The 23,262-nt window shown below is 38.3% G+C and overlaps 2 protein-coding genes across 4 annotated transcripts in view; one reads left to right on the top strand and one right to left on the bottom strand.

Moving 5' to 3' along the window:
- Positions 1-3,637: 3,637 nt before the first annotated feature.
- Positions 3,638-21,836, bottom strand: KBTBD3 (kelch repeat and BTB domain containing 3). 3 transcript variants are annotated; one of them, XM_085309040.1, is made up of 4 exons: positions 21,769-21,816; positions 13,898-14,201; positions 12,448-12,695; positions 3,638-9,302 (listed from the first exon to the last, which is right to left on the bottom strand). In XM_085309040.1, the coding sequence occupies exons 3-4, from the start codon at positions 12,669-12,671 to the stop codon at positions 7,682-7,684; spliced, it is 1,845 nt and encodes a 614-aa protein (XP_085165166.1). In that variant the 5' UTR covers positions 12,672-12,695; positions 13,898-14,201; positions 21,769-21,816; the 3' UTR covers positions 3,638-7,681. The 3 variants fall into 3 exon arrangements, with proteins under 3 accessions (XP_085165166.1, XP_085165165.1, XP_085165167.1); XM_085309039.1 differs by lacking the exon at positions 21,769-21,816 and adding an exon at positions 21,517-21,581; XM_085309041.1 differs by lacking the exon at positions 13,898-14,201 and having other exon boundaries at positions 21,769-21,836.
- The window catches only part of AASDHPPT (aminoadipate-semialdehyde dehydrogenase-phosphopantetheinyl transferase), a 28,991-nt gene continuing 27,551 nt past the window's right edge, over positions 21,823-23,262 (top strand). Inside the window, exons 1-2 of the mRNA XM_085309042.1 lie at positions 21,823-22,023; positions 22,901-23,126. Coding sequence (XP_085165168.1) covers positions 21,880-22,023; positions 22,901-23,126 — 370 coding nt within the window. The 5' untranslated portion in view covers positions 21,823-21,879. The remainder of the gene's footprint in view (positions 22,024-22,900; positions 23,127-23,262) is intronic.

Below are 23,262 nucleotides of genomic sequence, written 5' to 3' on the forward strand. Positions count from 1 at the left end.
CGGCCGCCGCGCTCCCATTGGGCCAGCCGCCTGCCTGTCAGCCCTCCGCGCGCGCCTATTGGCGGGGCCGGCCCGTCATGTCTCTCGCGGCGCCGCCTCCTCGCCGCCGTGACTCGCCCAGGTGGGCCGGAATCCCCCGGGCGAGCGTCGCACCCCGCAGCTCCTTTCGCAACGGGACTCCAGCCGCGCGCCACCCGCCGCCGCCATTGGCCGGAGCTGATGCTTGTCTGCCTGAATCCCGGCGCTGATTGGCTAGGCCCGGCAACGCCCGCCTTCTCCCTTCAATGAGCTTCCGGCAGCGCTGCTGCGGCGCTTGGTGCGGCCGCGGGGGCGGAGCGGGCGGCTCCCGCCTCCGCCTGCTTTGTCTGAGCCGGCGGCGGCTCCGCGGGGGCCGCGGCGGGGGCTGGTGGGGGCTCCGCGGGGAGGCGGGAGACAGGCCGCGAAGGCGCCGGGCCGCCGCAGGGCACCTGTTAGCCGGCGGCGCCCCGGCTGCGCCTCTGCCCGTCGAGCAGCCGGCGCCGGTCGGCGCGGCCTCGCGGGGCGCCTGGCTTCCTGCCGCGGTGGTCGCTGCGGGCACGGAGAGCAGCGGGCCGCGGCCTGGTCCGTGCCCTCGGCAACCTGCGGCTGCTCGCGGTCCGCGGAGACGCTCAGACCCGCTTTGGGSCTTTGCGTGACTGCGCGGGAGCAGYAAACCCCGCTGCGGCTCGGGTCGCGTTTCCTCGTGTTCTGAGTGTTCGCTGCGTTTGGGGTTTAAAACAGTTAAATAACATACTGATATTCATGTTTTGGGAAGTGCTGCCATGGTGGTGTTACATTTACTGACTACACGAACAAAGCATTTTTGTGGAGATTTCTGTTGGGCTTTTCCCTTTTGTCTCCGCAGCCATGCATAAAGGGTCTGACATTTGTTCTTTGCATTACATCTTGTTGCCTCGGTAACGTAACCTTTGTGCAGACAAGGTACTTCTTGCAGGCAAATAATTCAAAATACATTTTGGGCAAATTCGCCACTTTAATTCTGCCCAACCTGACCCATACATTTATTTGTTTGCATATATGTAAACAATTACTTGCTGATTGCTTTTAAATCAAAGTTCTTTGCCACATTCAGCATGTGCGTTACACATTTTGACTCGATGGATAGATTATTTGATTAATACAGCTTCAGATGCTCATAGCTGTGGTGATTAAATTAAAATTTCATTTAAGTGGGTATTTTACTGTTTCAGTGAACAATTTTGGCAGTAAAATGGCAGTAAATTTCCTTAAATATGGAAATTAAATGTGAAAAGCCTTACTTGATCAGTTTGGCTGCCATACTTCCACAGTGTGTACTGACTTACAAAATTTTTAAAAAGAATAGCAAAGATTAAGATACTATGCCATGTTGCTGGTAATGTGTTGTATGGTAATGTCTCTTACAGAGAGTCATGTGTGAATTAGGCTTTAATTTACATTATTAACTATATTTTCACAGTGACTAGATACAAGATGCAAGTCTGTCTAAATGTCTTGCAAAGCTAGTTAAACTGGATTTAGGCGCAAACAATAGAAATAGGTGGAAAAATGATAGAGACTGAAACCTCTTGCAGTCTGAACCTCTGCCACCTGCAAAAATGGTTATTGTTAATTATACCTAATTGAGTATTCCTTTTTTATTGTGAAGCACAGAACACTAGTTATTATTAGTGTTCATTAAAATAATTTGAACTAGAAGGCATGTGATTTTGCGTGGTAGTTGTGCACAGAATTCGGACTAGCTCCCTTTTCCGCCTATTGTTATTCCATTGTTACAGAGCCTGTTAACCACAGGTGAAATATGTTGGTATGGCTTCCCACATTAAAAATTCTTGGACCTCCTTCGTTCGTGTGAACTGTCTTGAGCGTAAGTGTAGTTTAACTGAAGCCTAAGAAAACTGCAGGAGAGTACACTAATAGCAGAATCTGTTGGATTTGTAATTTGCTGGCGTTTGTGGGATTATGGCATATGTGGCATTCATGTTTATACTTAAATGTAGTAATGATAATAGCGGAAGATTAAAAATAGGAGAAAATAATCTGAAATTTATGCTGTCCAATGATAAACTTACATATGATTGCAAAGGGGATTCAAAGACAAAAATCAGTGTGTGCTTGTCAAGGAAGATGAATTAGATATTTCACAATGAGAAAGTTCTGTGAATATTCCCGCTAATAATAAGTCATAAAACCATTGTGAATAAATTGAGTTTTTTAGGATATAGTATTCTTTATAAGGAAATGCTTAATAAAGAGAAATATACTTGGTTTCTTCTAGAACACTGAATTCTCTAAGCAATTTATATTAACATTTCAAACTGAAATTACATATTTTCATATGTAAATCACATTTACATTTTTGTAAATGGTACCTGATAACATTTTCTAGATGTTACTTAGACAATGCCCTCTTAAATTTGTCAAACATCTGCAAATATTATGTAGTTCTGTAATATGCAAAAAAGTAATCTTCTAAATAAGCAGATGCTAACCTACATTACGTTTTATTTTGTGGATTCGTTTAACAAAGAAATCATTTCTTCTTGCCTGTGATTCAGAACAGTAATTAAGCTCGTATTTTAGTCTGGCAGTGGCCTTGTTGAAGTGAATGGGACTATTTATCTGCTTAAATTCAGACACGGAACACAAATCAGGTACTGCATGTGTAATACACAGTCATAGGTCTTGATTCTGCAAACATATGTATATTGTGATTATCTCACTTATTTCAGATAAATCAGATTAGTCACTTAGCTCACGTTTGCGTTATAATACATTACTGGTCAAGAATCTCTGTTTAGATAAACTAATGTTTACATGTCTGTTTACACTTGCAGATGATCTGGTGCGAAGCACTTAAAACTGATATGCCTGGTTAGAGCTAGTACATTAGGAAAATGAAGTTCTGCAGGAGGTCTTGGAGTGGAAATGATCATTCCTGCAAAGGCTCTTCACAAACCTTGTCAGAGCAGGAGCCTAGAGGTGGGGCCTGTGGTAGAGGAGGAGCTGCTGGGCGTAGAAGTAGTGCTTGCTTCTCAAGGCCTTAGGTAGGGATAGCTCAAATCACTCTTGTTTTCTCTATAGAGAGGTTTGAAGGTCAATGAATCACAGACCTCCCTCACTTCGTACTACTGACATTTTTGTATTCTTTTCACATATATTTTAGAGTAAGTGGCTTATACTGCCTTTTATGTAAAGCAACTTCTAAGTAGTACAGAAGCCCATTTCAGTGAAAATAAATATGTAATTATTTGCAATAGTTAAATTGTTAAAAATACTGCACACCAATCTCATCTAGACATAGCCAATAAAAAAATACCAATTTAAGCGAGTCCTTTAAAATGATAAACTTACAACCTTTCAGCAGACTAAATCAATTCAAAGTCACCCATTTAGCTTGATAGGAGCAAACTGATGTACAAAGGATATACAAAGTCCACGGATAATTTTTAAAAATCTCACTGCAGTTTTTATGCATGCTAATTTCATTCTTGTTCATAATACCACACACAAAATGTTCTCCACTTAAAAAAAAGTTTAGTAAGCAGCTAACCTAACTAAAAATGTAAAGTCTCTGTATTTTGAAATTTACTGTGAATAAAATCAGGCCTGAGAAGGATTTGGTTGCTCAGTGCTTTTATTTCACAAAGGAATGAACATCTCAGCAAACATACAGTATTGTATTTTCCATGTATCAGCAGAGCCCAGGCAGCAGCCAAATGTTACTGATCCGTATTCTTTACTGGATGTTAGAGGGGAAAAAGGTAAATTAAACATAATGTTCAGATACAAATATTGTCAAATATATTCCTGGTTTAAATCTGTTTTAATTAAAATAGGTCTTATGCTGCCTCCTGTTGGTCACATTGAAAGAGAACCATCTAAAATTATAGCCAACATTTCAAAATGTAAATAGCACATCCTATACTTCATTCCAGGCCCCTCACCTAGTATCTACTAGTCAGAAGAGTTATAGTTTCATTTGTGGGGTAATACCAGGAATAAATCTGACCCAATAAATGTACTCCATTTTATAACTATAATGAATTTTTAACTGCAGTAAACTGGCTTACTACTAATGTATTTAGAATCTAGAAAATAAATTCATTAGTACATAAATAATAATCATTAGTTCTGTGCAGACATAATATTCCAGTATATGAGAATTATCGATACTTATTTTAACAACTAAAACAGTATGATAACATTACCAAAATGCCATAAACTTTTGAGAGCATTCTTTAAAAATTAAGATTATCCAATAAAATAATTACTGGATATTAAAGCCCTACATACCATATATTATCTTCATGTATACTATAGTAGTCATGCTGCGTAATTTTTTTTGACATATAATAGACTATTAGAAATGTTTTGGTTACATCATTTAAGTGCAAATATTAGCATACACTTTTACATGCAATTCATATGTTTTAAACATCTTACTATTTCAGTGAAAACATAAGTAATAGTTAAGCTTAATCATTATGGACTATTTTTAGAGAAATGTATTTTTGCATAAAGTACTGTAAGCTTTGAAAAATCAGAAAAGATGTAGAAAAACTTGATTTGCACTAATTTTGTTATATTTCATTGCATAATTTTTGTGTAAAGTAGACTAAAAATATATTTGGCCCAGACCTACTGCAGTAACTCATGCAAGTAATCCCTTTTGAGTAGTTGATTTCACTGAGATTTCTTATATCATTATGGATCAATCACAGGATTTGGAACATACTTAATTATATTATGAAGCCTTGGTTTTAACAGTATTTTTCTAATACAGCTTCTTCTGCGCTCAGTTCTGCTCGCAGACTTAACCCTCTATGTGTGCAATTGTGGCAGATGACCTTTTTTCTTGCATGAGAGTCATAATACAGGCTTATCTACATAACTGAAGAAATACATGCTATTTCACAGTAACTTTCCTTTAAGCAATAGTATAAACTGACATTACTACATTATTTCCTGATCACTGAATAAGAGATGAACTCCACTTGAAAGCTATGAATGATTTGTTGGAGTGGGAACTGTGACTAGTTCCTGTGCAAATGTAGCATAACTTTAGAGTATTAAAGGAGTACATATTTTTTTTCTAAATGAAACTTCATTCAGTTTTCACTATATATATTAATAGTGAGGAGTAACTTACCATGTATGTCATTGCTCTATCTGATGTCACAAGCCAGAGACTTATACATACAGAAAGTAGCTGGATGGAAGACTGCCAAATAAAATTTAATGTAAGGAAAAACTTAGAGGAAAGAGCATCGTCTGCATCACTGACTTAGTGCTGTTTATGTAACCCAGTCATAGGTCATGACAGTAGCAATTAGTGGCAAAAGTAATCTTGCGATTATGTAGTCTCTTCCAATTTGCATAGCTATTTATGCCCGTATACAGTAGGCAACGTATGTTGTTTTGCTTATCTTCTATTATTTTACCATGAATTGAATACTTTGATTACTCAGGGATAAAAACAACAAAAAAGCACAAGTAAAGGAGAATCAGGTCCTCTATTTAAAAGTTGCAATAATTAATGGTCAAAGAAGTCTCTGTTAAATTTTTAAGAGCAAGAGCAACAGGGTTTGAATAGACTTATTAAAGCTAAAACTATTGTTCTACTGTATAACTACTTGCTTTTTCCTGCTGTTTCAGTGGGAGGGAATAGTATTCTCTCTCTGTCTCTTTCTCCCTCCTAAACTAGTCAATCTATTTGCTTTGCACTAACAAAAATTATTTGTGTTTTGGTATAAAAATGCTTGCATTTCAGTGTGATGATTGTGAAGGTTACCCATCTAAATATAGCTATAGTATGATTTGAAGATTCATTACAAAAATAGTAAAATAAATGCATAGGTTCCCTGGAATCCTACAACAACAACTTGTTTACTTCTACAGAATTAACACATCTTAGTACAATTACTAGGGGTATGTGGGGGTTCCACTCTATCAACAGGTTCTTCAAATGTGCGCAATTTTCACGTACATCTTTGTGAAAATCCTTATGGTGAATATTGTTTAAATTGATAAAGATATCAGATAGCAAATTATAAAATGAGTCACTGGATCAGAGCCTTCCACTGTTTACTGTTTGAAACAGAAATGTCACTACAAGGTTTAAGTTTCAGTACTGAGCTTGACTTTTGCAAAAATACATGCAGTGATGATGTGATGATGAAATTACCAGAGTCGTCTTACACTATGTGAAAGATGTTTCAGACATGTCATTAAAGCTTGTTCATTTTTTTAAACTACTTGGAAATGACACGCTCAGATATTACTATCGTTCTGTCTGGCATAAGGTAACTTTACTGTTTTAAAGAGATTTTATATTGAACATAAGGGCTCCCAAACTTTTATTTAAATAGCTGGAAAGAAAGAAAATTCTCAGGCTGTGGAAGATTACAAAATGAATTTATGAAACCTAGCTAATTCCAGCATCCTTCCATCAAACACAGGCCCCACTTTGTATACATGAGATCAGATTTACGCTATGTCATATGTCTAGAAGAATATTAATACTAAAAGTCTGTGACAATTTAAACATTATAATAGAAGACTAATGAAAGTTTTCTCAAGAAATATATTGTGTAGTATTTACCATGTAATACTTTTATACTTAAAATTACCATGAAGTACAAGATGAAAGTGTTTTAATTAATTTAAATCACTATATACATTGAATGAATTACTTCACTTCAGAAATCCTATTTACTTTGACTTAAAATACAGGAATTTATTTTTGTAACCTTGCATTTTATATGTGACATGATGCAAACTTTTCCTGTAGTTAACTGAAGCAACAACTAAAACTGTTATTACTGCAATAAGCAGCCTAGTGACTTTAGTAGATAGCACTGTAGACTTAAGAGATGGAAGACTTCTGCGAGAAAACAGCCTGAAATGTTTTGTTCTTTCAGCTTAGCTGCGGTTAACAGCATGACGGAGGTGACCATCTGCACAGTGAATCATCCACCCTATAGAAATCCTGTCCAACCTGCAAAAATATTATCAGAGGTTGTCTTGCCACAGCTATGGGATGAAAACAAAGTACAGCTACACTAAGGCACAAGGATGGAGAAAAAMTGGTCAAACTAAAAAGCTGAAATAAGGTATAACAATTATCGGTCTCTTCAATTAGATACCTAAATTGAATGGTGTCAAGGTCTCTTTGGCTTTTGCCCTGCGAAGATTGTTGTAATAAGATAAAACTGACAATGAATCCCTCTAACAGATTTTTGATATAAAAAACCTAGAGAAAACAACAATAATTCAGAAGATTTCCTTTGAACTTCAGTTACACAGAGAAAACAGTATCACAGTTTTCTTGCTCAGCGATTTTTCTACTAGGATACCTGTGAAGATTACAAAAATAACAGGGCAGATATTAAAAACAAATTCCTTATGACTCTACTTTTCTGAAAGTAATAGCATTTTGCCAATTATTCAGATAATTACAGAAAAGACTTTCAGGTAAAACAGTATTTTATATATAATGACTAGCATGAATGACAATTTTATGGACCCTTTCAAAAATAGTTCTATAGCATATAATTTAAAATGAATATTTAAAAGAAAAAAAAAAGTTTTCTGCAAATTAATAGCTAAAAGTCTCTTCTAAAACTTGTGCATTTAAATAGATTCTTTTGACTCAGAAGTTTCAAAACTCTCCAGAGCAAATTGTCATTACAGATGACCAGGGGTCCCTGTATTTATTAAAGTGAATAACCTGACAATAAAACTCAGTTAAGGCTCTGGGCATTGGTGATACTTCTTCCCATTCAGATCTACTACTATGGTAGACTTGAACTTCATCTGTAATTTCTTCTGGAGCATAATCACCACCTAATATATAAATTTTATCTTCTGTTCCAACTGCCCCTGCATTAAAGCCAGCACATTCAAAAGATCCTTCTCCTTTCCAAACACAGGTTTCTGGGCAAAAACTGTATACCTTATAGGTGGAAAGATCACATATATACAATGTGCAATTCACTGGAACAGCTTTGATTAAAGTTGCATGGAAAAATTGTCCAAATTCTGCTACAAGCTCAGACCACTGATCAGTCATAGCATTATATTTAAAGAAACAATCAAGAGATGGATTAAAGGCATCTGTAATCTCTACTTCCGAGCCAAGGACATAAATTATATTCTGACATGCACTTGCTTCTGGATAGTAGATACCTCTTGGTAATTGGCTTACAGATTTCCAGTCTTTGGAAAGAGGATTGTAAGATTCTACATCCAAAAGACTTCGGGTTTCTTGAGCTCCTCTGGTCTTTCCACCTATTACAAACAACTGATTTAAGGTTACAACAGATGTATGCATTGTCCTTGGCTTTTTCATAGCTGACGCTATGGAGAATTCATTGTTGACTGGACAGTAACACCAGGTTTGGTCAGTGGCATCGTGGAATGGTTCAGCAATATGAAGCCTGACTGTCCTATAACAATTCCCTTTGCATCCTCCAGTTATAAATATTTTTTCTCCGTAACTAGATAAACTTGACCCTGGAAGATCAATCATATGTGTATGTGGTAGTTCTTTCCATTTATCTGTCTTGATGTTGTAGCAAAATGTATGTCTGTTTTCTCCATCTTCGTCAGTTTTATGAACAAATATATATTTTTCTGTTGTTGAAGGACGTGCATCCGGAAACAGTCCACTAAAGCTTTGTACACTTTTAACTGCATCACTGATTATTACAGAGCAATTAGCACTCTTGAGTAACTGTTCTTCAGAGTGCAGAAAGTCCTGCAAAGTCTTCTCAGGTAACTGATGTAGTCTCACCTTTTTAATCAAATGAGGCAGATATTTCTGTCGTGTTTCTAAGTTATGTTTGGTCCACTGAAGGACAGCTTTCAACACTGATTCTTCCTCAGGGACATTTAGTTCATCAGCCTCAAGACATTTTTGTAATATCTCAAAATTCATCTCCAAAAAATCACTTGATCTGAGTAGCAAGGAAAAGTGGTGTTGTGCAAAATCTAGTGCACGATCAAATAAGCGGATGGAACCATAACTTTCTGATAGAGAAAGCAACTGTAAACAATTCACAAGATCAATACTTTTTATTAGAAAGTCACTGCAAGCTTTGGAAAGGAGTGAAACTTGAAGAAATGATGACAGCTGGAAGAGCATTTCCACGTTATCATTTGTTATCTCTGTTTTTCCTGTGTAAGCGTAATCAAGAAAAGCTTTCACTGCCTTAGGTGACAGATTACTAATAGTAACATTGCCATCATCCCGTTCTTTCATATTAACTTCAAACATGGCTCTGTGAATAAAATATAGAAGATAGATACACATACAAATTAAAGAACATATGTAGTTTTTCAAGCAAACAAGAGGAAAAAACACTGATGTGAGAGGGAGGAGAAAATCATAGTAGTATAAGAAGACACTGTGGTGGACAGGCTTTATAGGGCTAAAATGTTAAGACTCTCAAAGTTAAGAACAATATATTTGTTTGATATGGCAGATAAAGCAAGAAATGATTATAACAATATATTTAAAATGATGGCTCGTAAAAATTATATTGGCAGCCGTGTTTTCCATGGATTTTCAGGGACAGAGATGAAGCCTACAGCTTTCAAGATGAAAGAAAATGTGAAATTGTTAGGGGCAGCATGAGTTTCAACAGTTTGAGAAAGACTGATAAAAAATACATAGTAAAAAATCCTCGTGATGTAGGTCATGCATTATGGATCAATATGGAAAGTTAAGTTAAAAAAAGGCCTTCCAAATTACAGGCTAGAACAACTGGCGAGGTACATGGTGGGTGTATTCTCCAGTTACAAAAGTGGGGAAGGAAGGTGAAAAAGGAAAAACTAAAAGCAGAAACAATTCTTTATTTAGAGTTGACAGAGATGTGTACTGGCAAATATCAGAAAAAAAATAGGTTTTACATAGGATTGGATGATATAGTGAATCTTGTACAGAAAGTACTGTACTGACTGAATACAGAGATGATGGTTGAAAGTCTGGAACAAACATCATTAACCAATAGATTTGTGCAAATTTTATTGCAACATTGGTTTATTACTAAACAGTATTTAACTATTGCACACAATCTAACATGATGACCAAAAGTTCACTGTGTGTAGCACACTCTTTGAGAAGTAAGCCTCAGAAAAAGTAGGAATTCATCTGACCTCTTGCACAAGCAGGTAAAATGATGATAAGAAATTTATATCCCAAAGAGCTCTTTGCATATTAAACAAATTGATCCTTATGAAAAAAAATAGTTCTTTATTTTTCCCTTTAACATAAATCTCTGAATGATAGAATGAAATAGAAAGGATGCCAGCTGCTTAGGAAATGCGCTGAAGCTTCATTTACACACAATAGCAATAAAATAATATTAGTAGGAGGCGATGCAAGCTAGGAAAGGGCTTTGATTTTGAAAGGTAACAAGTACAGAGCAAAATGTTGAATCTTGGGTTTACACAATCAAACTAAAACTAAAAAAAGCCCAAGGCCAAGAAAGAAAATAAGTATTTTTTTGTTTTAAAATTTATCAAGTAGACATAGGTACTTTTTTTCCTTGAAGATAATAAATAGGCCTTGCATTCCAGGACGACTTAGGAATTTGATGGCTGTTATTATCAACTGTTTGATGCAGAGAGAGGTCTCTCCTGGGAAAGTTAACTTGGAGAAGTGATGAAAATACCATATATGTTACCATGTGCTTAACTTCAATTTTAAAATATACTACAGGAATCTATTGCATACTGATATTCCTTTCTACCACAGTGTCTTCTACTGAAAGATTGTTTTATGGTGTCAAACAGTAAATGCTTGAAATTCAAGTAGTTCTGCATGTAGAAGCAAAACCAAATCTGCTGCTACAATGAAGAAATAGTTCATCTTATTTGCATTTCTCCTTTTGTCAGAGGTCTTTAAAATGAGAGAATTCAAAATGACTATGAGAAAAAAATACAGTAAGTCGGACAGAGGATTTCATATCAATTATAAGAAAGGCACTAAATTCTTTCAGCTTCCAGTATTCTTGCTTACTAAGGAAGTAATAGCTATTTGCTTCCCAGTAGCTTGAACGTTGCAGATTGCATGTGCAGCCATCCTAAAAGCTGCTGTAGAAAAATGAAGCATAAAGGCTGAGAGAAGTAATCTTCCTAAAACAGTTGCTCCAATTGATGTTCTAATGCACTTTTTTTCTGAAGAAAGTTGCAGTAAGAACTTGTTTTCAGTTAAAGTAAAAAGCCAGGAGATGCACCAGGCTTCAGGCATAACAATATGTACTCACTGGGAATCTCTGGATTTCAGTTCATGCCAGGTACAAAGTCAACCACTTACGTTATCAAAGACCAAAAGAGAATCAGAAYACTGGGCTTGATACAGTTGATCAAACAGGTATGTCATGCTGCTTTAGATAGCAGACAGCATCTGGCCCATAGCAGCCTCTGCAAAAGGACATGCATCTAGCATATGTCCTGTGTCATATATGCCAAACTCCTGCAGGTATCTTGAAGGATACGCATCTGAGAATAGCACCCGACACACCTATGTATCAGCAACTGAATCAAGGTCATTCACTCATATCCAGAAGCCCAATTTTTCACTGCTAGAGCATCTTTTGTGTTTCAGTGAAGAGTGTATTTGGAAACAGACTTTCAGTATGGATTTGCAAATCTGAGCCTTACTAAAGAAACAGTTAGCAAGGTTCTTCATAAATTAATATGAAATGACAAAATCCTGTATGCAAATGATCTGTCCCTTAAGAATGGATAGGTTCAAGTACTCAAAGGGATGATCACAGATCATGGGCTCTTAAGACAAACTGCGCTATACTGACCATTCATCTCGGACAAAAAAAAATCTGGCTCCCTCCTAAACCATGTATAATTTATCTACAATGGTTCAGAATAACATAACCATGCAAGATGTATTCCTAATCAACCCGCTAATATTTCATAATATAAAGGTATCAAAGTAAACAGGCCATCTCATAGAAAGCCAAACAATATTCTTGCAGGCCCTCAAGTACAAATACAGCCAACGGAGAAAGTCTTGAAGATACACAACCTGTGTTAGTTCTACCTAACAGTGGAATGATGCAGTTATGATTTTACATTTGTATTCCAGAGTAACAGACTGCTCTTTGAATCTCAAAATCATAGAGTCCTCATGTCACTTTAGAACTATAAACGGTTGTATCTGGGATAAGATTAGGCATCTAACATTGCATATTTGCTTTTTTACCATCCCTAATATGATGTTTGATCCCTTTTCTCAAAACTCTGAGGACATGCATAAGTTGTGGTAATTTATTTTATAAATTTATAAATATAATTATAAAAAATTATATATGAATTTTTATAATTATATTCCTCCCTACCCTCCCTCCCTCCCAGAGCACTTACAACCCATTTCCCGCAAACTCATGCCAAAAGTAGATTTACCTGAAAAAATCACTGCATGCTGCCAGTACACAACGATGACAAGGAATTATTTCATCTTTCACAAGAATTTTAAARTCAAAAAATATATTCTGTTCTCTGAACTTTTGTAGTACTTTTAGAATTTGTTGTCCATGACCTTCAGCCACTAAGGAATTGATTTTATTTTCAGAAACAGAAATTCCATTGCAAATAGGTCTGCTAATGTAATCCCGTTGATTTGCCATGTTTTCTTCAATCTATTCCTGAAACTGAAATGGAAAAATAAGTAATTGATTTTACAGTCTTACTACATTTTAAAAAAATCAATATGCCATAAAACAAACAAATTCCTAGCACTGAATTTGGTTTGTAAATCCTAGGCACAGTTATAAATTTGTTTTATTCAGTGACTTTTACACTGAATTTTAATACTTTGCAAATACTTTGTATATACTTTGCAAAGTATATACACACCGCATACTTTTGAAAAACAAAATAAGTAGATGTATCAGAGTAACTCTACAAATAGTACCCACCTGTAGGATTTTTTTTTCCCCCAACAGAGTCAGTGGGAAGCATACCAAGGAGTGTGTTACAGATTTTCATGGTCATTTAAAAGGAAGTCTAGTCCTAGGCTTACACCCCCTAAAAGTCCAAATTTTTCCAATTTGACATAAAATGAAGATAGAAAACAAAATTTGGTTACGTATTTTTAAATTTTAAATGGCTCATCTACACATTACAAACTGCTGAACCCAAAGCAGACCAGTGGTCTTTCTAAAGCTTACAGTCCAAGGGAAATATAAATTTTATGAACTAGCATAGACTTTTTGCTAACTGGATTCCCCATTCTGCAGTCCAGACTAAAAATTGGAATACAAACAAACACCAACAGCCTAGCCTAATCACAGATTTGCTAAGGTTTGCCAAGTGGCATCATTTAAAGATAGTTTATTTACAGTGCAACTTTCAGTGCTTAGTCAATTGATACTGATTTTACCCTGCACCTCTAATCTTGCAAGTGAAGCCGTATGTTTGCTTACAACTTATGCTGCACACTATAAGCTTTGTTTACAATGGCTTAAATTAATTGGCTTCAAAACTGATTTAAGACTCTCTTTCTGTAGACAGATTTTTCTGGTCAAATCCCTTTACCTTAGAAACCATGCACTTCAGTAAGTTGGGCTTAATTTTTTTTTTTTTAGTATTTTATTCCACTTTGACTGCATACAGAAGCTTTAAATGTACTTTATTTACACCTGTTTTAAGATCTATTTATACTGCTGCAGATGTATAAACTGGCCTTACTACAAGTTTGACTCAAACTTGTCTATTTTAAAGCTTAAGGAACCATGGTAAGATTTTTCTATTGTAGGATTCTGTGTGAGGTTTCCACAATTCCAACTCCAGTTAGCAACAGATATCAGCCCACCTGAATTGACAAAGATGGATAAAAAATTCCAAGCCTAACCTGGAAACAAAAATAATTGATTTTGTTTTTCAATTTGGTGAAAAGGCTTATCTGGTAAGGTGATATATTCAGAGCAAGCTAAGCCATCAGGCAGTCTTCTTCATGGGAGGTCCTTTCATAGTAGACTGATCTATATTTTTATCTAGTCAGGTAGCTCCAACCACAAATAGACCTCCATGTCTCCTGGAATAGAAGAGATCCATTGATCTTGCTCCCAGCACTGGCACCCTTGGAGCAGGCATCTTCTCCTTGGCAGGGCCAGACAATCTCACGTATTCACTCTTTCCATTCTAAGCCTGAGGAACTAGGAAAATACAGAAGAACAAGACCACCATTTATTCTGATAATGTATGGCCTCATAAACCCCATTTTCCATAAATCATAGAACCTTTTTATGCTGGAGTTTTCTAGAATGCCTTTTTTTCCTGAACTTAAAAGTCTGTTCCTCAAGATTTACTCCTCAAAAGCAGAGCTGTATCAATAAAGTTATATTTTCCACATTTGTAGGTGAATTTCAAGGTTTATTTAGCATCATGTAAAGTAAAACTTCTTCTAAAGGAAATGTAAACCTTTTCATAAAATTCTGGAATTGAAAATAGATACTAGATGTGTTTCTCCTATTATATGTAATTGCTACAGCAAGTTCTGATCTACTTTCTGTAGAAGATGCAAGGGTAAGTATTACTGAAATCAGTAATAAGGAATGCAGGAACATCTCATGTCATCAAGTTCATCTCTGCTAYTTTAGGCAAAGTAATCACGCAATTGCTTTCATAAAAGCAAACTAGGTCTAAGAAAGTTAGGTTTTTTTACCACAACTATTTCTACTGAAGACTGTCCCAATACATTGATGCCAAGACTGCAAGCCTTCTTGTAGTTACACATAGAAATTATCAATGCTTACATGTATTTGCTTTTCTGTTAAAACTGTCCATTGACTTAATCTTCGTTTTTATTCACTCTTGATTATTAAGTGATCATACCCTCTCTCAGCTTTTATCACAATGAGTTAAACAACTGTCAACCTTCTTGAGCTCCATTTATAAGATTGTCTGTCTACCTGCTTRCTTCTCAGTTTTCTTCATCCATTCCAGTTTGAGATCATTTTTCTTCCACTGGTGTCTGATTAGTGTATAGTATTATGGTTAGGCTCTCAACTGTCTCACAAGGCTCTRTAGTTACTTTTCTGCTTTGATTGAAAATACTTTTCACAGTATTTCCATGAAAATGATTCTAAATTTTGTCTCTCAYTCATCCTGTGATAAACTGCTACATTGCTGCCCTTTTTTTTTCCAGCCATAACTCTGACCTACCATAAAAGCCTATTTGCTATTATTTTTAAAAGCCAAGATTCATCCCACCAACTCATCTCCTGTAAGCTTCTACTAGTAGCGAGACAGAGAGACAGTCAGAGAGAGAGACAGAGGGAGAGAGGGGCACACCTTCTTGTAGGAAAACTAATCATAGCTGGGAACAAAGACCTTACATAGGAATCTCTCAATTGATAAGTGAAAGTGCATGGCACAACAAGGTTCTTCCTATTTTTACTGCAACTAGCAGCCTAAATTGCATGTGATGAATTCAAGYYTGACATTTCTCATGTTTACTGCTCYGATTCATGGGTCATCCATTGCAGAAAAAAAAATCTCATCTCTTGTAGCTGCCTTACCTGATAATTTTGATACTAATTTTCCAGGGTGCTGGATCTGTTGATCAGTTTAGAGCCCCCCAAAAGACCTTAACAATTCAGCTAAAAATTAATATATTAAAACAAGGCCAACTAGCATTTATAATTATTTCATGCATGCTTTTATAAAGCCACATGGATTAGTCAATAGCTATAATTAAACTTATAAATACTTGATTAAGTTACTGATGAAACCATAAAAAATCATAGGCAGTTCAGACATATGATGCTTAGGTCTAGAGTTCAGGAAAACTGGGCAATAAGCCTACTCATATTTGCTCCATTTACTCCCACGGGATTCCAATAACAAAGTGTATTTTTATTTGGAATACTGAGAACTGAACTCCAGTAGACTGTTCATTAGGCTTAGGATGTTTCTTACCTGATGGTTGTATAACTTTGTTATAACAGCTAGTAATGACGGTCAGCGTTTGGACTGGAGCGTGCCATACAACCGCTTATCAAGGCACACAAAAGCTACATACTTAAGCCCTTTTCCATCATGTGACATGCTGGGCACTTGTCRCGTAGCTCATTTCCCAGTATCTCCTGTCATATGACGCACCAGATCAGGAGCACTGGCATATGTGACTGGGTATTGCCTGCTACAGGATCAAACACGCTCTCTGATGTGATCAAATTCAGGTATTCCATCACTCGACAAAGCTCATGTTTGTTCACATACTGAGTGTTTACATACACTGWCAAATGCCTGCATTTTGGTCATATGGTATACACACAACTGGTCACCTGAATGGGTAGACTCAAAGCATCTTGAAATCAGAGAATGTCAGGGACGGACTGCGGGCTGCTAGAATAACTCAGGTAGCTGTCTTTGTACTCAAGACTCCCCCAACCCAAGAAAGAATGAGGCTGCTGTGTAGGTTCACACCAGCGGGCAGTATGTGGCCACTGGCTGATGGTATGTCATTCTTCCTGTGCAATTTTCCCCTTCGTTCTTACTCTGCCTTGTGCACAGGCAATTTATTTCTCACAAATTCAAAGTTCCATGCATAGCCTTTAAGTGTTAACCTGGATTTCTTAGAAAAAAAAAAAAAAAAAAAAAAAAAAAAGCACAGAAACCAAAGTTCATACATTTTTGCTGTTTGTCTACTTGAAAGTCATATCAAATAAACTTTCCACCATCCAGTTCACTGGAATTTGATAAAGATTACAAGTTACTAAGGTTGACAACAACCCCATATAACACCTTTGGGGAGATACATGTATCTCTCAAAACTATCTGTTCCAGATCTCCAGTTGAGGGGCATGGCATTCTGCACACCTTATAGTTAAAAGTGGCACCAAATGGGCAGCCCACATATGGCCAAAAAGCAGTGAAAGCAGCTAGCAGTCAACCAAAAGGAGGCTGGGGACATATGGGAATTGTGGTCAGTAAGGTGTATAAACTAAGGGTCCAGCTGGGAGATCTGAGGGTAACAGCATTCTTATAGCACGTAACAAAGTCTACGAATGAGGACCCACACTAGATAGTTCTGCTGTTCACAAGCCCTCCCAGTCTTAACTTGGTCCTCTTCCCAAGAGGGAAAGGAAGGAAGCAGTGTAAAGCATAATGAGCTCCCTGACCCAGGTGTCAGGTATCCACACAGAAACGAGTGGTATGTCCATGGTCAAAACATGGTATACACACRCCCACTCCTATTGGTAAAAAACTACCAGAGAATGCCCAATTGTCCTTAATGCTTGTACTTCAAGCAAACTGTTGGAAAAAAACTCATTGAACTTCTAGAGGAATTCTTTTACTTTGCTGATGCTAAAGTTCTCTTTTACAAAGATAGTTCTACCATAAAAGATAAAATATTTCTTTTATTTGGCACCACCGAAAATCCTTGTTAGATGCACTTAAAACTTTGTATTTTGAAGAAACTGAAATGTGTTATTTATCTATTTATACTTTTCCCTGGAAAGCCCAGCTGCCCTTTTGAGTAGGAATTTCGTATCCTGGATATTCGTAGAATCCTAGATATTACACTAAAAGAATGTAAAGAGAGTATTCCATTAAACTTGCATAGGAAGCTTCAAAAACACCTAACAGCCACCTTCAGAGTATATACACCAACCATACACTACAGTTACAAGTACTGCAGTAGGCCTCCTAGAAGCGGTATTAGCATCTTTTCCACCAGGTTTTAAACAACAAAGCAAATAAACAGAACTGCAGAGTGAACTTTGAGGAGAGATGAACTTTTGTGTGCAGGCCCTAGTGTAGCTCTCAAAAGAGCATTGATCAGAATATACTCTCTCTAAAGCATATATATTCCTATATATTTATGCTAAAAAAGATTTGCTAAACCAATGGCCTTTGTACACTCTTAGATGCTATGAATGATAAATAAAATGGTTACAGGAGTTTAAGCATGATAATGAAGTTGACAGCAGCATTAAGATGTGTAATTCTAAGTGAATAACAAAGGAAAGTTCATCAAACAAGGAAGGGCCAGGTGTTAGTATGATAAGAATAGAACATGAACACCGAGATGAGGACTCAAGGTACAGAATGATACTGGAAAAGGCTTAAACCAAACTGTTTTGATCACTGTGGAATAGTAAAATATATATTTTTATTTGTGACTTTGTAATAGCATAGGGGATGTTTTGTGAAAGTACCTTGTCACGGGCATGCATAAGTAAACACCAACAGAAAAAGCATGTTAGTACTGGGCCTGCCTGACAATAAACATGACTGAACCTTTGTCATTGAGCTGAACTGAGATTGTTCACCAAACCAATCTTAAATTACTTACATATTTGCACATTGCAGATAACATTCTATGTATATATAGAATATCTTTTACAAATGCAGCTGTCAAAAAAGTCTAAAACAATCTTTATTTGGTACTTTATTATTAACAAAGAATTGTAAAGGAATCTTTAGCAGAATTTTAAATTTGGTTTTGGTTAACTTTGCCATAAAGTAAGAATGATTCACATCAACTCAAGTTTTACAGAACTATGCTCCACATTCTCAAGGACTTGTGCATGACAAATTCCATATGCATGGTCTGCAATCAGACAACTCACTTGTGCCCAAGTTCTCACAAAACCAGAAGTAAATGAAGCACTGAGGTAAGTGGGAATTTTAACCACCATGATGTCAGCTTCTTCAGCTGTAAATCGTGTGAAACAAAGAATCCTCTTCATATATTTTATGAAGGCCAAGCTCATTTCTGCTTATGGCAAAAACAACAGAAAAAGAATTAGATGCTTGAGTTCCTCATTACACATCTAATTTAACAGCTTTTAAATTAACATTCAGCAAGATGAAGATGAGCAGAACATGCATCTAAAGGATGAGGCTTCACTTTTGATTGCAGACTCAAAAGGCAAGAGTGGACTGAAAGATAATTTAAGTATAAATACAGAAAAAAAACCTATCTGAAGGTTCTGTATTTTTATATTGTTTTATTGCTTTCTTCTGTTGTACTAATCTTGAAACTCAGGTGGAACACCTAAAAAGATGTTCTTAATCACAGGTAAATCTGGACCACTTTACAAAAATGTACAGAGATTTAAGCGAGTGTCTAATATCACAAAAGAGAAAATAATAGGGAATAGGTTCCTTTCCGGAAAATACAATGCAACTTAATCTCACACCCTTTTCATAAATAACTGAATTTCATAGAAAATTACTCTGCAATCATTTTCACTCAATCAAAAAGATGTGACATTCTGAGACATTTAATGCAGAACTCTGGCATTTATCAATAATACATGTTGAGATAGTATTATTAGAAGGAAGGAGGACATAGATACTTTAAATCTTCAGGTTCTTTAGGAGTTACTGAAAAAAAAACAGCATGGTACCAGGATGAAGCAGTGAAATGGCACCAGCTCCTGGAGGCATTCCAACACTGGAAGATTCCCCCTGTGCACACAGTGATCTTTAATTGCATATCCTCTCACAAGCACAATTCATTAAAATAAAGAAAATAATCAGTTAGAACTCTGATTGATTGGATTTTATCCTAAAGCTGAATTTCTCAAATTCATCAGTTCTTCTGGAAATTATTTTCTTAAATAAAAGTTTAAGAATTTTAGTTTTCATTCTTACAACACAATTGGAATTGAAATGCCATGCTGTACTTCTAATGCTGACAAAAATAATGACTATATGTTCTGGAAGAGAAAATTACTGGTTTTACTGGGTTTTGTGGTCTTTAATTCTTATGTATGATTTAAATATATATTTTTAAAAAAAATGCATGCAATATTGAGCATGTTTTTCATAGTATATTTTACATGATGTTTAGTCTCTAAAACTTGGAATAAATTCTCTAGTGAAAAAAATGGTTACATCTTTAATTGGAAAATATAAACAAGTCAAACCTATTAAACAAATCTGACTTTTCTGGAACTAGACATGCCCCATATTCCATTGGGATTGCCATGTGTCATTAACTAAGTTTAGAAATTATCAAACTAAGTTTAGATACGATCACAATTTCTTCTTCAAAGTGTGCAGTATACAATACTATAAGCCTCTACTACAAACTGTTGAATAGCAATTTCTTATTTTTTTCTGGCTCTACTAAATCCTCCTATGCTGTCAGTTAACTTTGTGTCTTGTCTTCAGGTAATACATAGGACTCTGTAACAAATCTTGCTTGCCTAAATCCAGAAGAAAAATACGAATCATTTTTAAAAAATTAATTACGCCAGTGACTCCTTGCTCTTTGTCCCAAATGTTACTTCTGTATTTAAAATATTTTGCAATTTTTTCTTTTTTAATATAAGTTAAAACTGAGCCTTATTAGAATTAGCCTTATTAGACAGGAAGACAACAGAAAGACTTCCGGTCTGTGAGGAAACAGCATTTTTTCACATTAATAGGGATTTGGAGCGCTAAAATAACAAAAAGGGACATATTCTAAGAAATACCTGAAATAACGTAATTTTCAAATATAACTTTTGGCAACATTTTAATGTACTCAATATAGAAAAGTTAAACCATATATATTTCTAAGGCAACAATTAGGAAGACAGTTCATACATTTCCAGATAGATACTAAATGTTTAGCCACAGCCCAAATTCAAATCCAAAGGGTAAACAAAATCATCACCTGTGATGTGCAGACAGCCTATAATTGAGGGAGCAACGATATCCAGCACTGTCAATAAACACTAAAATTCTCAGTAAAACAGACAGCAAAAGATAAAAGAGGCTTTTACTTGGACATAACCTTTAGATGCCAGGATCAAATTATAGTAATGTAACACTATGTATGAATACTGCAACAGCGGTGTGAACAAGCATCTCCTGTTTCCCATCAATCTGGTCCCCACCACGGGGTTACGAAGGTCCCCGGAGGGAAGCAGGGCCACCCGCCACCGCGACAGGCCACGGTGGGGCTAGAGGCACCCGCGGATCACCTGCCGTTAATGAATAACGTTAATAAACAACGGCACCACGAAACACCCAAGCGGGAGCCACTATCTCGTGCATAAACGCGGCCCTTTCTCAGAGTAGGGAGCAGACGTAAGAAGCTACACCCGTCCTGCCAGGGCCGCGCTTACCACCCAGCCGCAGCACCGCCAGGGCGCTGCGGCCGCGGGTCCCCGCCCGCCCCGGCCGCCGAGCAGCGGAGGCCTCGCAGGCCGCGGCTGCGGCGCCCACCACACMCCCCCACCGCCGCCATCTTCCCGCCGGGCACGCAAAGCCGGGCACGGGCGTCAACGCCCGCTACTGCGCATGCCCACCGCCCGCGCATGCGCCCCTACCGCCCTGCGTTCATTCTAAGGGGAGACTAATTCTGACACGGCAGGCGGACGTTGCCGAGTGCTTCCCCTCCCCTCTCAGGCCAGCCTCGGGGTCGAGCCACGGGAGAAGGCAGTCTCCAGCACTGCTGCCTCTCTGCAGCTGGCAAAGCGCTGGTCTCCCCGTTAGCGCTCTCACCGAACAGCGCGCACCCACCTGCAGCCAACACCAGCAGCTCGCCGAACCGTCTGGCCCACCCTCTGCAGAGGCACCGCCAGCGGATTGGCTGCTTCCGGTGTCATTCTCCCAGTCCTTGCGCTCCGAGTGGCTCACTCGGCTGCCAACACGGGTGGAATCCCGCCCACCCTCCGGAGCGGGCTCCTCTCCGCGCCCGCCGGCCGTAGCCTAGCCGCAGACACCGCCTTTGCCCTGATAGGCCAGCKCCTGGCGCATTCGCCTGTCACTCACCCCGCTCGCTGATGCCGGATTGGTCTCCGCCGTTCGAGAGGCGGCCCCACGCGCCAACAGTGGCGGGGTGCGGACGCGTCGCTGCCGCTGGCGGGCGCCGGGCAGCGGCCCATGGGCAGCGTGCGCTGGGCCTTCCCCTGCGCCGCCTGGCGCCCCCGCCGCGAGGAGTGGCTGCTGGCGGCGCGGCTGGTGCAGCCCGAGGAGAAGGACCGCATCGGCCAGTTTGTCTTTGCCCGCGATGCCAAAGCCGCCCTGGTACCTGCCGCGAGGGGGCCGCTGGCGGAGCCGCCCCCTCCCCGCCCCGGGGCGGGAGGCGAGGCGCGGAGGACCGGGTTGCCTAGAGCGGCTCCCGCCCGGCGGGGCGCTGCCGGGCCGGGGTGGGCCCTGCGGGGCGCCCCGGGGGAGGGAGCGCAGCGCTTGCCGCTTCTGCCTCCCGCCGCGGGGGGCGGCTGCTCGCGGTCGGCTGGTGGTAGCTGTCTTGAAAGACTTCCCCTCTTACGGTGTAAAGTGAGGGCCCCAAAGCAGCAGACTCTAGGTTATGCCAGAGTGAGGTAACATGGAGGAGAATAATACTGAATCATTCAGAGCCTACTGCACAAGTAACTAGGTTTTAAATCTTACCTAGCAATGTGGTAGTGATACTGGGTTTCTAAAAATCAGTTTGTTAATTGCTGTTCATCATTTTTAGCTATTATTCAGTATTTCATCTAATGTTAAAGTAATTGAATTACTGAAAAGAAAGCTCTTAGTTTTCAGGATAGTGTAAAAAGTATTTGATGTTGGACTACTGTGCAATAAAGTATCCTAGGCAAATAAATAAGGAAGGGAGCTGGGTTTTTTTATGGCTCTTGTAAGCTGAGACTTTTCTTTTTCATTGGCTCTTGTACTGTGCTGAGTGTTGCTAATAGTGATTAGAAATGTATTCGGGTCTGGTAAACTGTTTCGGGTTTTAGTTAACTTTACTTGACTATGTGCTTTATAAAAGAGAGACGTCTTAAGCGTTTACTAAAATACATTTCTGCTTTGTCTTGGCAATAATAACAAAAATTTTAGGCAGGTGGTTTTCTAGCAACTACAAATACTTCTTGGTCCTTATCATAATGGTTCTACATGAATCATTTTTATTCCATAGGCTGGTCGTCTGCTGATAAGGAAATTAATTGCAGAAAAGCTGCATATACCATGGAATGAAATACACTTGCAAAGGACATCAAAGGGAAAACCTTTTCTGGCAAATAATACATCCAATACCTGTTCAAATTACAACTTCAATGTCTCTCATCAAGGGGATTATGCAGTTCTTGCAGCTGAGCCTGAGCTTCAAGTTGGCATTGATATTATGAAGACTAGTCTACCAGGTAATACTATTACCAAAGCAAATTCTGTAGTGTTTAAATGTGGAATGTCTTAAAGTTTCCCTAGGAATTTAGATCTACTGGAATAGGTCATATGAATATATTGTATATTTGCTTTTATTGCTATACTGGCTTTTCA

This window comes from Rhea americana, unplaced genomic scaffold, assembly GCF_003343005.1.
Source record: "Rhea americana isolate MKP2758 unplaced genomic scaffold, rheAme1 scaffold_29, whole genome shotgun sequence".
NCBI lineage: Eukaryota > Metazoa > Chordata > Aves > Rheiformes > Rheidae > Rhea > Rhea americana.